The 14,798-nt window shown below is 23.0% G+C and overlaps 1 protein-coding gene across 1 annotated transcript in view; it reads right to left on the reverse strand.

Annotated features, from left to right (window-relative positions):
• LOC113373291 overlaps positions 1–12,926 on the reverse strand; it is a 213,324-nt gene extending 200,398 nt beyond the window's left edge. Inside the window, exons 1-5 of the mRNA XM_026613599.1 lie at positions 12,916–12,926; positions 11,918–11,982; positions 5,962–6,077; positions 5,462–5,568; positions 4,034–4,158 (exon numbers count right to left, since the gene is read on the reverse strand). Of these exons, the coding sequence (XP_026469384.1) occupies positions 4,034–4,158; positions 5,462–5,568; positions 5,962–6,077; positions 11,918–11,982; positions 12,916–12,926 (424 nt within the window). The remainder of the gene's footprint in view (positions 1–4,033; positions 4,159–5,461; positions 5,569–5,961; positions 6,078–11,917; positions 11,983–12,915) is intronic.
• Between the last annotated feature and the right edge of the window lie 1,872 nt (positions 12,927–14,798).

Here is a 14,798-nt window from a genome sequence, read left to right on the forward strand (position 1 = left end):
TTAAAATTTAATAAACAAAATTAGCCAGAAATAACAACTATAAACGAAAAATGGTCAAAATTACACGAAAGCTCTAGGTTACACAAAGCTCATAATTTTTCTATATATATATATATATATATATATATATATAATAAGTATTTATAACATACCAAAAAAACGTTGGCAATTATCTAAAAACCGTGAAAATTTAAAAATATTTTTAGAATATTTTAAAAATAGCAATTAAAAACATTTTGTTAATATAGATTCTAAATTATGAGATTTAATTTAGTCTTCTGTGATATAAAAAAAATACCGCAAATTTTCTTGTAAATTGCAAAATAATAAAATTCAGATTGTGTGTCATAATTCAGCAAATTTTGTTAATCAATATCTAAAAGATTATTTACAGAATTTAAAAAATAAATTTAAATTCATATTTAAATTAATTAAAAAATAAAAGAATATGCGTACCACACCAGGAGAAACCATTTTTTTGGTAATTACATATAGGAAATAAACCAAACATACAATATATGAAATAAATATAGAAAATAACATATTAAGTAAACATGTTTTGTTTTTAATTTTGAACTGAAATTTTTTTTTAATTGATAACATTGTGATAAGAGACATGTACTAGAAGAGTAGAATTTATTCTTCAATTATACTAAATATAAATTTAAATTTATTTTTTAAATTCTGTAAATATTATTTCAGATACTTTATAACAAAATTTGCTGAACGATGACGGAAAATCCGTGTCGTATTTCAAAGATTGGCTGAAAATTAATATTCAAGATATGTCTCAACGTTGAACAAAAAAATCTAATATATATATATATATATAAATATATATCCATTATAATCTTTTGATTGATAATATCCGATGTTTTCCAAATAAATTACACATTTGTCTGACAAATATTGTGATTGAACAAAACTACTTGTATGTTGTATGTATATTAGGAAATTGAAGACGTTTTTGGCTCAAGAGTACCCACCAGCAATGTGCATTAATCTTTTCAAGAATAATCCATCATGGTGTCTGACAATTTGTATATATATATATATATATATATGTATGTATATATATATGATATATAAACATGATGTACCGCTATGATTATGAAGTTTTTATATCCTTAGGATGTTCTGAGAAAGTTCATCAATCATTTCAGAAACAAGGACACGTGCAAAAACAAATCCTTTCAATCTGTATTATATTATATTATGTATATATATATATATATATATATATATAAAATAAATATATAATATGTAATCCAGAGTCATATTTGGCGCCGATAGCATATTGATTACCTAACTAATAAAAACGTAATTTTCGTCATAAAGTAAACAATTATACATTTATGTTCTACTCTAAAAATCTGTATAAATAAGCAGTACATGTGTGTGAGTATGTCTGTGTGTATTTACATTGTCTGGCTGTTTTTCGTGACAAAAATGGATCTGCTAGAAGAAAAAACACAAAGTAGATTGAAATTCAAAACATTTGACAAGATTTTCACTTTCCTACTGATGTAGTTTTCTTGTTATTCAAATCGAAATAAACGAGCGGAATAAATCGCTATTCAACGAAAAAAAATTGTATAATGCAAAATACTTATTCGGTAGAAAGATATACAGGGTGTCCTAGACAAAATAGAGAAAAAGTATTTTACCTTAAGTGTCCTTAAAAAATATAAATAAAAATTATCTCAGGTTGTTTGGAAATTACGAGTTTTTCTAAGTGCAACCTGGAGCTTTGGTGAAATTATGACCAATTTTCGGCTTTTGTGATTTATTTTTACTAATTTTGTTTATTTAAACTTTAGAACTATAATCGGGAATAACATTTCTAGGACCACAATCAAAAATAATAATACAATTGCTACAGGTCAATGTGAGTAAAATGTACTAGCAAAATTATGTCATTTTTAGGTTTTTATTTTTTACTCGAAATATTTCAATAATAAAATTTTTACGTATTCATTTATTATAAGTATTCTATTATTTTGATGAAACTTGCCAACCCACTCTAGTATATTTTTTTACAGAAGTGCCTCTCAAATTCGATCGATTTTTTAAACTTTAAATTCATAGTTCAACAAAAAAATCCCAATTTTTGAAAACTTGTGGTAATTCAGTTATTGTTTTTGATTGTGGTCTTACAAATATTATTTATGATTATAGTTCTAACGTCAAGATAAACAAATATAGTAAAAATTAATCACATAAGCCAAAAATTGCACTTAAAAGCTCGTAAGTTCCAAACAACGTGAGATAGATTTTTTTCAAAAATTTTTTAAACTATGACCAATTTTTGGCTTACGTGGTTAATTTTTGCTAATTTAGTTCATTTAAACTTCAAAATCATAATCGTGGATAAAATTTCTAGAACCACAATCAAAAATAATGATACTATTGCTACAAGTGATTGTGAGAAAAATGTACTAGCAAAAAACTTGTTTTAGGTTTTTGTTTTTTTACTCAAAATATTTCAATAATAAAATTTTTAAGTATTTTATTATTTCACAGTCCTCATTTTGCTGATTTTTTATGAAACTTGCCAACATCACATTTACATTTTTTTACAGGAGAGCCTCTCAAATTCGACCGATTTTGTAAACTTTAATTTTATAGTTCAACAAAAAATCCTAATTTTTGAAAACTTGGGGTAATTCAGTTAATGTTTTTAATTGTGATCTTAAAAATAGCATTCATGATTATAGTTCTAAAGGTTAGATTAACAAAATTGGTAAAAATTAATCACATAAGCCAAAAATTGCTCATAATTTCATTAAAGCTCTAGATTGCACTTATAAGCTCGTAATCTTCAAACAACGTGAGATAGTTCTTTTTTTCTATTTTTTTTAGGACAGTTAAAGTCAATACTAGTTAAAATAAATTTATATATCCACATACACTAAACAATTCTTCATATTTCATATTAAAAAAAATTATATTAATTATTTCTTTAAACGAAAATTCGTTCTCCAATGCAACAGTTTTAAGAGTCCTTTATTAATGGAAGGGGTGAAAGTTTTTTTCCCATATTTTTCTTCGTTAAGAAGGCTTCATCCTTGGGGATTATCACATAATATAATCCTGCAGGATGAATCATTATTTCCTTGGCAATTTACCACAAGATGTACCTGCTGCAGCAGCAAGTACTGAATTTCCAAGTGAAACTTTCTCCATGCTTCATAATTAGTCTGATAATGCTTTTAATAGGGCGAAGGAATAAGGGTTGAAGTATGATGTAAATATATATATATATATATATATATATATATATATATATATAATAATATCCTTACATTTATACTTTGTCGTTTAAAAAATATTTGGAATGAAACATTGTGTCACAAACAAAAATTAGCGTATGTAAAAACACAAATAATTTGACGTTGTAATTTTTTTTTTAACACGCAATAATTTTGGTTACAAATACAGCTTATGTTTCCAATTTTTCAATTCAAATAATTTATTATTGTAAAACATAATATCATTCCCGCGAATAATATTCCAATGGCGTCGATGCGAATTCAATTTCCGGGGGGACCTTTTATCTGTCAATGGGGGGTGCCCCATTCCAAAATCTTTTTGAAAACGGGGACACGATTTATTTTTAAAAGAGCTCCGAAAAAGTCGAGACACATCCTAAATAAATCATACATTCACCTTTCGACAGCAAATTTGGTTATTAAAAAAAGAGGAGAAGAAATAGACTTATGGTAATTTATCGATTTTATATTTTAATGAAATTTCATTATTTTTATATCAAAGAATTAATTTAGAAATTTCATGAAATATTTTTATTTATAGTTAAATATTTATAATCACATTTTTTTTATATCAATTATTATATTTTTTATTATAAAATAAATTTTGAAATTTTTCATGTATTAATATCGTAGACTGCATTTTCATATATAAATGTATACAAAATTCAAAAAACTATGTTAGACTGTTTTTAATATTTCAGCTTGAGATTTTTATCAATTATGTTTATATAATTTTTATTGAGAAATAATTTTTCACTTACTTGGTATCCTGTTTATGGCCCTCAAAGGTCTAAGAACCCTTATTGTCCTTATTGCTGACAAATTCATGTTTTCAACATGAAGACAATATTCCAGAGCACCTGCCAAAACTATGAAAAAATCCAATCTGGAATAAAAATTAATAAAAATAATTAATATATATATAAATTATATAAATTATATAAATTATTGATTTTATAAAAAACATATTGTTAAACAAAATATTTGTAAAAAAAATAAATATATAAAAAAGTAAAGAAGTCAAGAAATATAAAAAATGCATAAATAAAATAAGTAAATTAATAATGAGTAAATATGTAAGTAAATAAAAATAAAAATAAAAATTAATATATGTAGAAAACAAAAATAATTTAATAATCATACACAATTACAATGAATTTTAATAACCACATCATTTGTTAATAATATACCAATATTAATTTGTTAAAAAATTAAATACAAAAGGTATATATAAAATTTGTATGAATATTAATAATTCCAACAAATGAGCAACAATAATCATTTAATTCATATTATTGATTATTTTAATTATTTTATGTATATTAGTGTTTTTTTTATTATAATTTGCCTATTTTTTTAAATATTTACTTAGTTTTATGAATTATAGTTGATAAATTATATTATAACAATTATTTTTATAATAAATCTTATGTAAACATTTTTAGGCTATATATAATATTTAAGTAAAGAATAATTATATTACATTTATTTTCTTTATTATATAATCATATTTGTGAAGAAATAAATATATAAACAAGTGAAGTAGTCAAAAAATAAAAAATAAATGAATAAAGAAATGCATAAATAAAACAAAAAATCAAACAAATTAATAAGTAAATGTGTAAGTTAATTGAAGTAGAAATGAATAAATATATAACTAAATAAAACAGAAATAATATAATAAACATAGATAATTATAATAAATTCTGATATCCACATTTTTAAACTAAATTACATTATATTACAAGAATTATTAATTAAATCCTTGGGTTAAAAAGGTAGTAAAAATTTATTTTATTATTTAATTATTTGTTGTATATTATTAAAAATTGATTCTTGATACAATTATAAAGATAACACATATAAATATCAAAAATTAAAATATCGTTGAAAATCTATTGAGCAAATATTAAAATTAAACTAAATATAAAAAGATATTTGCAACAATTGATATGATGTATTCTTAAAAATTCCTTAAAAATCTATTATTGTTATCTGTATATTATAGATATAGTTTTTAATTTATTGTACTATTTTTATTATTTATTTAATAAATTGTTTATATAATTCTCACTTCTACACAATTCTTAAAAAATCTATTATTGTTATCTTTATATTATAGATATAGTTTTTAATTAATGGCACTATTTTTATTATTAATTCAATAATTTTTTTGTAATAATTCTCACCTGTTCCAAGAATCTGCCAAATAAGTTCCTCTACCATGGACACCCATTGCAATCATTTTGATGGTCATTTCCAATGAAAAAAAAGCAAAAATAAAATCATCGAAAATCTGAAACCAGAAAAATACATTAGTAAAAATATAGATAAATTAGCTGAAATAGTTAACCAAGACACTTTAGTGGAAATTTTTTACAGTAGGGCCTCTGAAAAAGGACTAATTTTGAAAATTGTAAATTCGTAGTTCAGCTTGATTTTAAGAAAACTTGGGGTAAATTTGTATATATTTTTGACTGTGTCTTAGAAATGTTTATTACAAGATTACAAAATAAGAGTTTAAATTAACATAATTAATCAAAATTAACCACAATCACCAAAAATGTATGATATTAGCTCTAGGTTGCACTCAGAAGCTCATAATTTCCCAACAACGTGTGGTATTTTTTCCAATGTTGAGTTCTGGGAAACCTTGTATATATTAATTATAATAAAATTATTTTCTCACCTGTAAAATTTTACACCTATTCGTGACACAATTTTCATCAACACAAGGCTGATACATCCCCAAAGTTACACAATTCAGAAGGATGACCAACATCGATATCCTCTCGAACCATTTGCACAGGAATTAAGGAAATATACCAAAAATATTTTCAAAAAAATTTATACAAAAATATTTTCAAATTTCTATGACCAATATATAATTATCTATGACAATAGTATAAATATCTACTAAACAAAAGAGCGTTTATATTTATCATTTCAAAGTTTTTTTTTTACATATATATTTTTTATGAATTTTTTAAAATGTTACTAATATTTTTGGCAATGGTGATGTTTTTATCAAACTTAGGATTAGAAAGCAATTCGACCAATGATCAGCAATGTTGTACGAAAAAAAGTTTGGATGATTTTTTTCCTGATAAATTTCAACGTGTCACACGTCAAGTTACTACTAATGAAGAAGGTAAATATAAAAAAAATAATATTTATCAAGATTTAAAATTATTTTAGTATAAAATTTTAAACTATTTTCACATCTCAAAAAAATATTGAAGAGACAAAAAATTAAACAGACAAATTTTGATTCAGAGCTTCCTAAAATGTCAGTTTTTTTAAATAAAATTATTACGTAATTTTATATCCATAAAGATATTTTTAGTAATGAATTAATATAATTTTTTTTTCAAATAAAAAACGTTTTAATTAGGCATTTTTAATTTATTTAAATTTATTAATAGTTTTATCAGGTTATATCAGGGTTCTGAGAATTATTTTAACTTTTGAAATTTCTTAGTACTTAAACATAAAGAATTAATTACGCTCCTTATATATTAAATTTTTCAAAATTTAATATGTAAGAATTTTTAAAACCTTCAAATTTAAAAAACTAATTGATCAGGTTTTTTGAATTTTGAATTTTGAAGCAAATATATCTGATCTTTTTTAAAAATTTTCAATTGATTCAATTTAATCTTGAAAATCTTTACAAGACAGATTTTTCTTTAATTTGTGAACTTAAAATTCTTTATGAAAAATCAAAATTTAATAAAATTTTCAATTCGTCAAATATTTCAAATTTAGTAAAATATTCAAAACTTGTTAATATATAAATTTTAACGGTTTTTTTTAAATTTCAAAATTTAACATTTTTTTTTATAAACTATAAATAATTTAACATTATTTTCATAGAATATACAAATAAATAAATAAAAATATTAAAATTTATCAAAATCCTTGCAAAATAAGATTTATTAATATTTATCATAATAAATTAAAATTTAATGAGAATTTAAAATTTTAATCTTGAAGATCTTTACAAGTCAGATTTTTTTTCAATTTATGAACTTAAAATTCATTTAAAAAATCTAAATTTAATGAAATTTTCAAATTTTAGTCTAAAAAAAATATTTAAACTTTTGAAATCTTTACAAATAGATTTTTTGGAAATTAGTCATCCTTAAATTTATTATAATAAATTAAAATTTTCAAAATTAAACATCTAAGTTATAGAATAATATTGAAACCCTATGAAAATTATGACATTTTTTACGAAATCTTCAAGTTTTCAAATTTTATTCACAGAAAAATATTAAAACTTTTGATATTTTTACAAATAGATTTTTTTTTAATTTGTCATCTTTAAAAATATTATAATGAATTAAAATCTTCAAAATTAAACATTTAAGTTTTATTTCAATCTCAGAAGAAAAATATTTAAAACGTGTTAACATAAAAGTTGAAGTTTATTATAATATAATTTCCAAAATTTTCCAAAAAATCTTTATTTTCGATTTTCGATTAATGAAATATTAAAATTTATCAAAAATAATTCCTTAAAATTTTATTATATTTGTAAATAAATAATTTATATTTAAATTCTCGATTTTCGTAATAAATATTTGTAATTAGTGATTAAACAAAAATTATTTGACAACATTTATAAGTACCCCAAACTCCTCAAATAAAATTTCAAATCTTCAAATATATTAACCAACTTATTTCTTTATCATTTTATTTATATATATATTAATTTTTTATACCGATGAATTAAAAAAATATGTGAATGATTGTATTAAATTTCATTAATTATAATAAGTTTAAAAATTCTAAAAAAATTGCTTACTTTGCAAATATTTTAATCGTGAGAATATAATTTGTAATAAACAAATAGAAAAAAATCAGATTTATCAAAATAAATAAATTTAATTAATACTTCCGAAGACAACTCCCTTCATTAATGATAAAATAAGTTGATATAAATATATAAAATTAGGTCAGTACAAAATTCAATATTTGTTAAATAATTCTATTATCAATTGATGTAAATATAAATAAAAATAAAATAACTTTGTAACCCTCCACCTGCCCCAATTTTTCCCCTCAATTTATTACAAATGTGCATAATATTAGGTCGACAGGTCGTTCAATATTTGGATTCCATTCGACTAGTCTCGTATTATTAAATTTCGTGCCCTCGAAAGTCAAATAATATGCTTTTGAACTATGACTGCACCACCGCCATGTGGTTAACCTGCATCAAAGTTTATTTAAACACATAACTCGAATGCATTATATGCACACGAGAGAAGAGAGGGTGGAAAGTTTCAATTTAGTTGATTTTCAAATTGTATTTGATGTTGGATTATATAAGTAATGGACTGGTGTAAATAATAATAGTTAACTAAACTGTGCAAAAACCTTTTGGAAAAATATATGTAACAATGTACAAGAAGTTTTTAGATTTATCAGATTTTTTATTATTTTAGTAGCACAATTTTGTAAAATTGTTATATGGCACGATGTTCAAAATTATTAAAAGTATTCAAAATATTCAATAAAATTGTATATTGAATATTCGACGGCGCCGCAATATAACTTGCATGTCCGAAATTATATAGTTTAGCTATAAACTTAGCTATTCAGGCTATTGTTACAGCATAAACTTGAGCTTTGATGTACATTCCATTGGGGCAAGATTCGAAATATCTCGATATATATATATATATATATATATATATATGTATATTATATATATATATATATATATATATAAATAAAGCTCTTGATAAAATGATCCGCTCAAAAACGACTAAACCGATTTGGTCAGTCTCAGTGTTGAAAAATTCGTGCCAATTTTTGGAAAGGTGAGATATTATTTCAAAATCGCGTAGAAACTTTACATTTTTAATTTGAAAATTTTTGTACTAACGTAATTTAAATAAAACAATAGACGGTGGCTAATACGTCAAATGTCAAACGTTTTTGACAGATGATGTTCAATTACGTTTAATAGAACGTTTTACGTAAATATTATTTAATTATGATTGAATTGTAGTAAGTAGTTTTGTTCGTAATTATATTTATATACAAAAACGTTAGTAAACGTAAATTGACGGCTTAAAATATATTTTAAAAATATAATGCGTTGTAATACAGTTATGAAATTATAGTATGTTATTTCCTAATATGTGTACTGAATTATAAAAATATAAAATCAAATATATTTCTAACCGAAGAAACTAAAAAATTGCTATGCACACTTGCATACTCTATTTTTATTAGTTGCGAATCGATGGTTGGATATGATATGAGAAGTGCTTTTGAAAAATGTTTTAAAAATATACAATATTATACTAGAGCCATAAAATTTTAGTATGTTATTACTTAATATATGTACTCAAATATAAAAGTATAAAATCACGTATGTTTCTAACAAAAAAGCTATAAATGTGCAATTTTGTAAACAAATGCACTCTTGCATATCTAGTTTCCAATACTTGCAAAAGTCCACGGTTTGATGACTATTTTGAAAAATATTTAAAAATGTAAAACGTTATACTAGAGTGACAAAATTTTAGTATGTTATTTCTTAATATGTGTAATAAATTATAAAAATATAAAATCATACATGTTTCTCACAAAAAAGCTACAAATTTGCAATTCAGTAAAATCATGTAATAGGGCCGCAAGTGTTACTACAAACTCAACAATATCAACTTTTTTGAAATCTTAATATGGAAATGCACTTTTTGGCATTTATTTTCATCATATTTTTCTCAAACACAGTGCTCTGAAAGATCTCAATTGTATAATTATATACTCGTTGGTATTCATAAAACATTTTCTAGTTTATATTATTTTTTATTTATGTTTTTTAAATTCAAAACCTAAATTTGGTATCGATCAAAGGGACATTTTGTCGAATAACATTTTCCCAGTTAGAATTTATTTAAAATTAGATAGTAATATATAAAAGTTCGGGGCTAAAAAGGTTCACCACCGATGTGTCACAAACTATTAAAGTTAAGCATTGTTTAACAACAATATTTGAAAGTAGAGGTAAAAAGATGTATAACCAGCTATAACCGTGATTCTTATGACTTTGCTATCGAGAGATAAACGGTAATCTTTAAAAATCCATAATAATAGTTTTTTTTTGTTGGTAGTTTGTTAGCATTAGTTAAAAATGTAATTATTTTGTAAAATACCTTTAAAATTAAAATAAGACATTAAACATGTTTGTCTAACTAAATATATTACACAGATAAATAAATCTTTCGTCTCAGTGTCTAATATAGTATTAAAATCTTTGTTTTCATTTGAAACAAATATTTAATCTGTATATATTTATTTATTTATTTATTTATCTCTCTCAGAAGAACCTACCACATCCCTGAGAAAAAAACGCGAATATTTGCAAAGATTCAAAGATCTGGTCGAATTCGATATGACCAAAATAACTGATGAAGATGTGAAGAATTTGTTGAAACGTTTGTCCGATGATGATAGGAAGGTGTTCGAGGATGCAACAAGATTCAACTACGATGTAAACATTGAGGTAAATTTTAAAAAAATAGTTATAAATGTTTATAGATAATTTTAATGTTAGATAATTTAGTAGACTAAAACTTTTATATATATATATATATATATATATATATATTTAAATTTTATTATTTGTGTACAATTATTTTTATTAATTTGTTTGAATTTTTTTATTAAAATAGGATGTTAGAAAAAAATCTCGAGGAAGATAGGAAAAAAAGTGAACAACAGAAATTGATAGACTGGTGGTGCCGTTGCGATTATTAAAATTTATTACTTTATATTATATTAATTTTTAATTTTTTAATCCATAAACAAACTATTTATGTTTTTAGATTCTATATTTGTTAAAAAGTAAATATAAAAAGTATGAAATGTAGAATGTTAAAATAAATAAGTGTGAAATTTTATGAGTTGTTTATTATATTCACAGAAAATATCAAAAATGGCGCTTGATGAAATAAATCGGTTAAAATTATGATTTTTTTTCAATGATTAAATTTTAATTCTAAAATTTTAATTTTTTGAGCCAATGATCAAATTTGTAATAAATACAAAAATTAACTAGTGCCTTAAGGCAAATTGCTGGAACTTTTCTTACCAAAAATTATTTTTTTGTAAAAATATTCAATTTATTTAGAAACTTTGAATAAAATATATTTTTGAGAATTTCAATTTTTTTTAATAAATTGATGATATAAAGGTATGATATCTAGAATGTTGAATTAAATGAGTATGAGATTTTATGAGTTATTTATATTAACAAAAAATATCAAAAATGACACTTATCAAATGAACCATAAAAATTTGTATCCGCACACACATACTTCATTTTTTTCTAATGTATGCCAAAATGTTCAGAAACCTCTGAAACGCAAAGATATATAAAAATTATCATATTCGATTTTTTTGGGATTAACTTACCCTACAGAAAATTATTACAAATTATTAATGCCAGAATTAGTACTAGATTATTTTCTTATCCAGGATTTCAGATCAAAGTCTGTCTATAAACTGCTTAATTTTCCCAACTAATAGTTTGTAAATCCGCAAAGTTCAATATCGAAAATTGAGTAAATTTTAAGCCGGATTTGTGTTAGATAGAATACTTTGTGGTTTAGTAAATTACAAACTTGGGATTAAATAAAGACACAAATTCCTACATCGAAAATTTGACAGAGACTTAATTTTTAATTGACTTGTTTTTATATAATCAATTAATAATAATTAATTAATTGACTTGTTTTTGATTTGATTTGATTGATTTTAATTAATGTTGCATTTGTAATTTTTTATAAAAATCTAAACCAAGTTGAGATTTGTGAAAATACTCTTTATATAACAGTTTAATGTATGTTGTTCTTATATTACTTTTAATTTTGTAACCAGTTTTTTTTATTTGAGTTTGAGCTTCAAAAAACATTTTTCATTAGTTAATGGATGTTATAAGATATAAGATGATTTTATGAGAAGTCATTTCTATACTTAACAGAATTATTATAAAAGTTTTAGAATGATTTGCAAATATTCTTCTAATTATTAATATTTAATTAGATCTGTAACATTTATATTTTATAAATACTGATTTACAATATAATTTTTTTTAGAACTATTATAAATAAATACTTGTAGAAATTAAAATACATATTTTATATTTATTAGGGTGGTCCTTAATATGGACATTTTCAAATTTTTTTGCTCTCAAGGGCTCAAATGGTTCCAAATTGATAAAAAACAATTCTCTGAAAGTTTTAACTCTTAATATTAACTTTTAGATAGTGCGAAGTTCACTCAAACTTCGAATAGAAATAGCATGAAAAAAATTTTGAAAATTAAAAAAAAAAAAAGGTATAACTTAGCGACAAATGAATTAAATGTGAAAATTCGTATCATTTTTCAATGAAAATTTGACGCTCTTGTTTTCTATACAAATCTTTGATCGAATTGCGCTCATAATACTAACTCATAAGTAAATGCCGATATATAAATAAAAAGTGTGAATATGCAACTGTTTAAACATAAAAATAAAATTGTCGATATGCAGTTTTTTAGGCCGTTTTTTGCGTCATTTTGTACCGCAACCTGAAACAAGGCGTCGCCGCAGGTCAAAAAACACGGCGTTGGGACTTACTCAAATACCATCGGTGCAACCTCAAGTTTCATATATAGAAATACATAAAAATAATAAATATTAATAATAATAATATTGAATTGCGCTCTATCTAAAAGTTAATATTAAGAGCTAAAACTTTCAGAGAATTGTTCTTTATCAATTTGAAACCATTTGAGCCCTTGGGAGCATAATATATATATATATATATATATATATATATATATATATATGCATGTAATAGTTTTAGCATGTCAGTTGTGAAATTAATACACAAGAGGCTTATATAGAATTAACAGCTTAAACCTTTGAAACAGTGCAACAGCCAGTATTGATAACTAATCTCATAAGCTCATATATCGATACACCTGGAAATATCATAATATATTCATTTATATACTTTATATATATATATATATCCATGTATCCTTTACAACTTTTCCAATATTTATCAGACCCAAACTATATTTCGTATCGTATTTATTCCAAGTGAATATCGATATTTAATATTTTAGTAAAAGTTTCCGCAGGAGTTTCGGTTTTCTGGAAGAGAAAAGAGCAAAATTTTCAATAGAACGCCCTAAAGATAATTGTTATTTCGAAGCATGATATGCTTTTCATTAAAACTTTTCTCTGCTTCTTTGGTGGAAAGTTTTTATCTTACAGGAACACGCCATGGGAACAAACAAACAACACGTGTCAGAAATGTACTGAGATTATATGTTGATATTGATATTTAATAAATAAATAATATATATGTATTTATATATATATATATATATATATATATATATGAATTACAATTTAACAGCAATCACCCATAATGTCACCTTAGCAAAAGGAATTTTTAACTTCCCATAAAAAAACAAAAAAGTCATCTTAAAAAAACATTTCTCGATTTATTTACTGTCGACGTTTCGGACCTACGTACGTTCCATCTTCAGAACATCTGTCAAGAAACATGATTTTGATAAATTTAAACAAACAATATGTTAGGAAAATTGAAAATGTTGGATTTTTTAAAATGAATAGGATTGTGAAAAAAATAATACGACAATATAATCAAAATAAAAGTAATAAAAATAAATGAGTGAATTATATAACAGAATATATTTAATATTCTAAATCCCTTAACATCGAATGAATAATACTTTTTTTCACATGAAAAATTAAAAAAAACAAATAACTAATAAATTTGAATTGCAAGATTTGTTCTTTGTCTGACAAGAAATTAATAAAAACACAATTTTTATTGATAAAATCGTTTTTAGTGAAAAAGTGTTAGTGTAAAATCTATCATGCAGGTGATTAATTCTGTTTTTCTTAATAAAGCTTTCTAATTTTCTAACATTTCTAATATTTAGTTATATAATCTACCCATTTGTTTTTATTATTTTTATTAACTTCCCGAAGGAGAAGTTTATGTTTTCATGAAAAATCCGAGTTGCTAATTTTATGTTTTCTTGACGTTTCAAGCCATTCTGAATCAAATGAGACTAAATTTGGACCAAAAGTATGTGTGTGTACGTGTGTATGTATAAACAGATTTTTTACCGTAAATCGATTTTTTTTAAAAAAATGGATGGATCGATTTCAACAATTTAAAATCCATTCGATGTATCTCGATGGGGACTATTGTTTCTCAGTTTTGTGCGATGATCGGGCGAGCTGTTTCTTTGTAAATAGCAGGAAAGTGAATAATTTTTCGTCTACATTTTACCTCACAATCCTGAATCGATTTTAAAAAATCAAAAACAATTAATTTATTCATTATATCTTCTAAACTGTGTGTTTAATTTGAATGCAATATTCAAGCAAATTGTTTGAAATTTATTAGTCTATTTTAATTTTCTCTAACATTATAAATCCATAAAGCAACTCGGTATACTTTAAACTTTAAACTT

The sequence above is a fragment of the Ctenocephalides felis genome, unplaced genomic scaffold (genome assembly GCF_003426905.1).
Source record: "Ctenocephalides felis isolate EL2017-DRISC unplaced genomic scaffold, ASM342690v1 CF-g0.4_SCAFFOLD_01604, whole genome shotgun sequence".
Classification (NCBI taxonomy): Eukaryota; Metazoa; Arthropoda; class Insecta; order Siphonaptera; family Pulicidae; genus Ctenocephalides; species Ctenocephalides felis.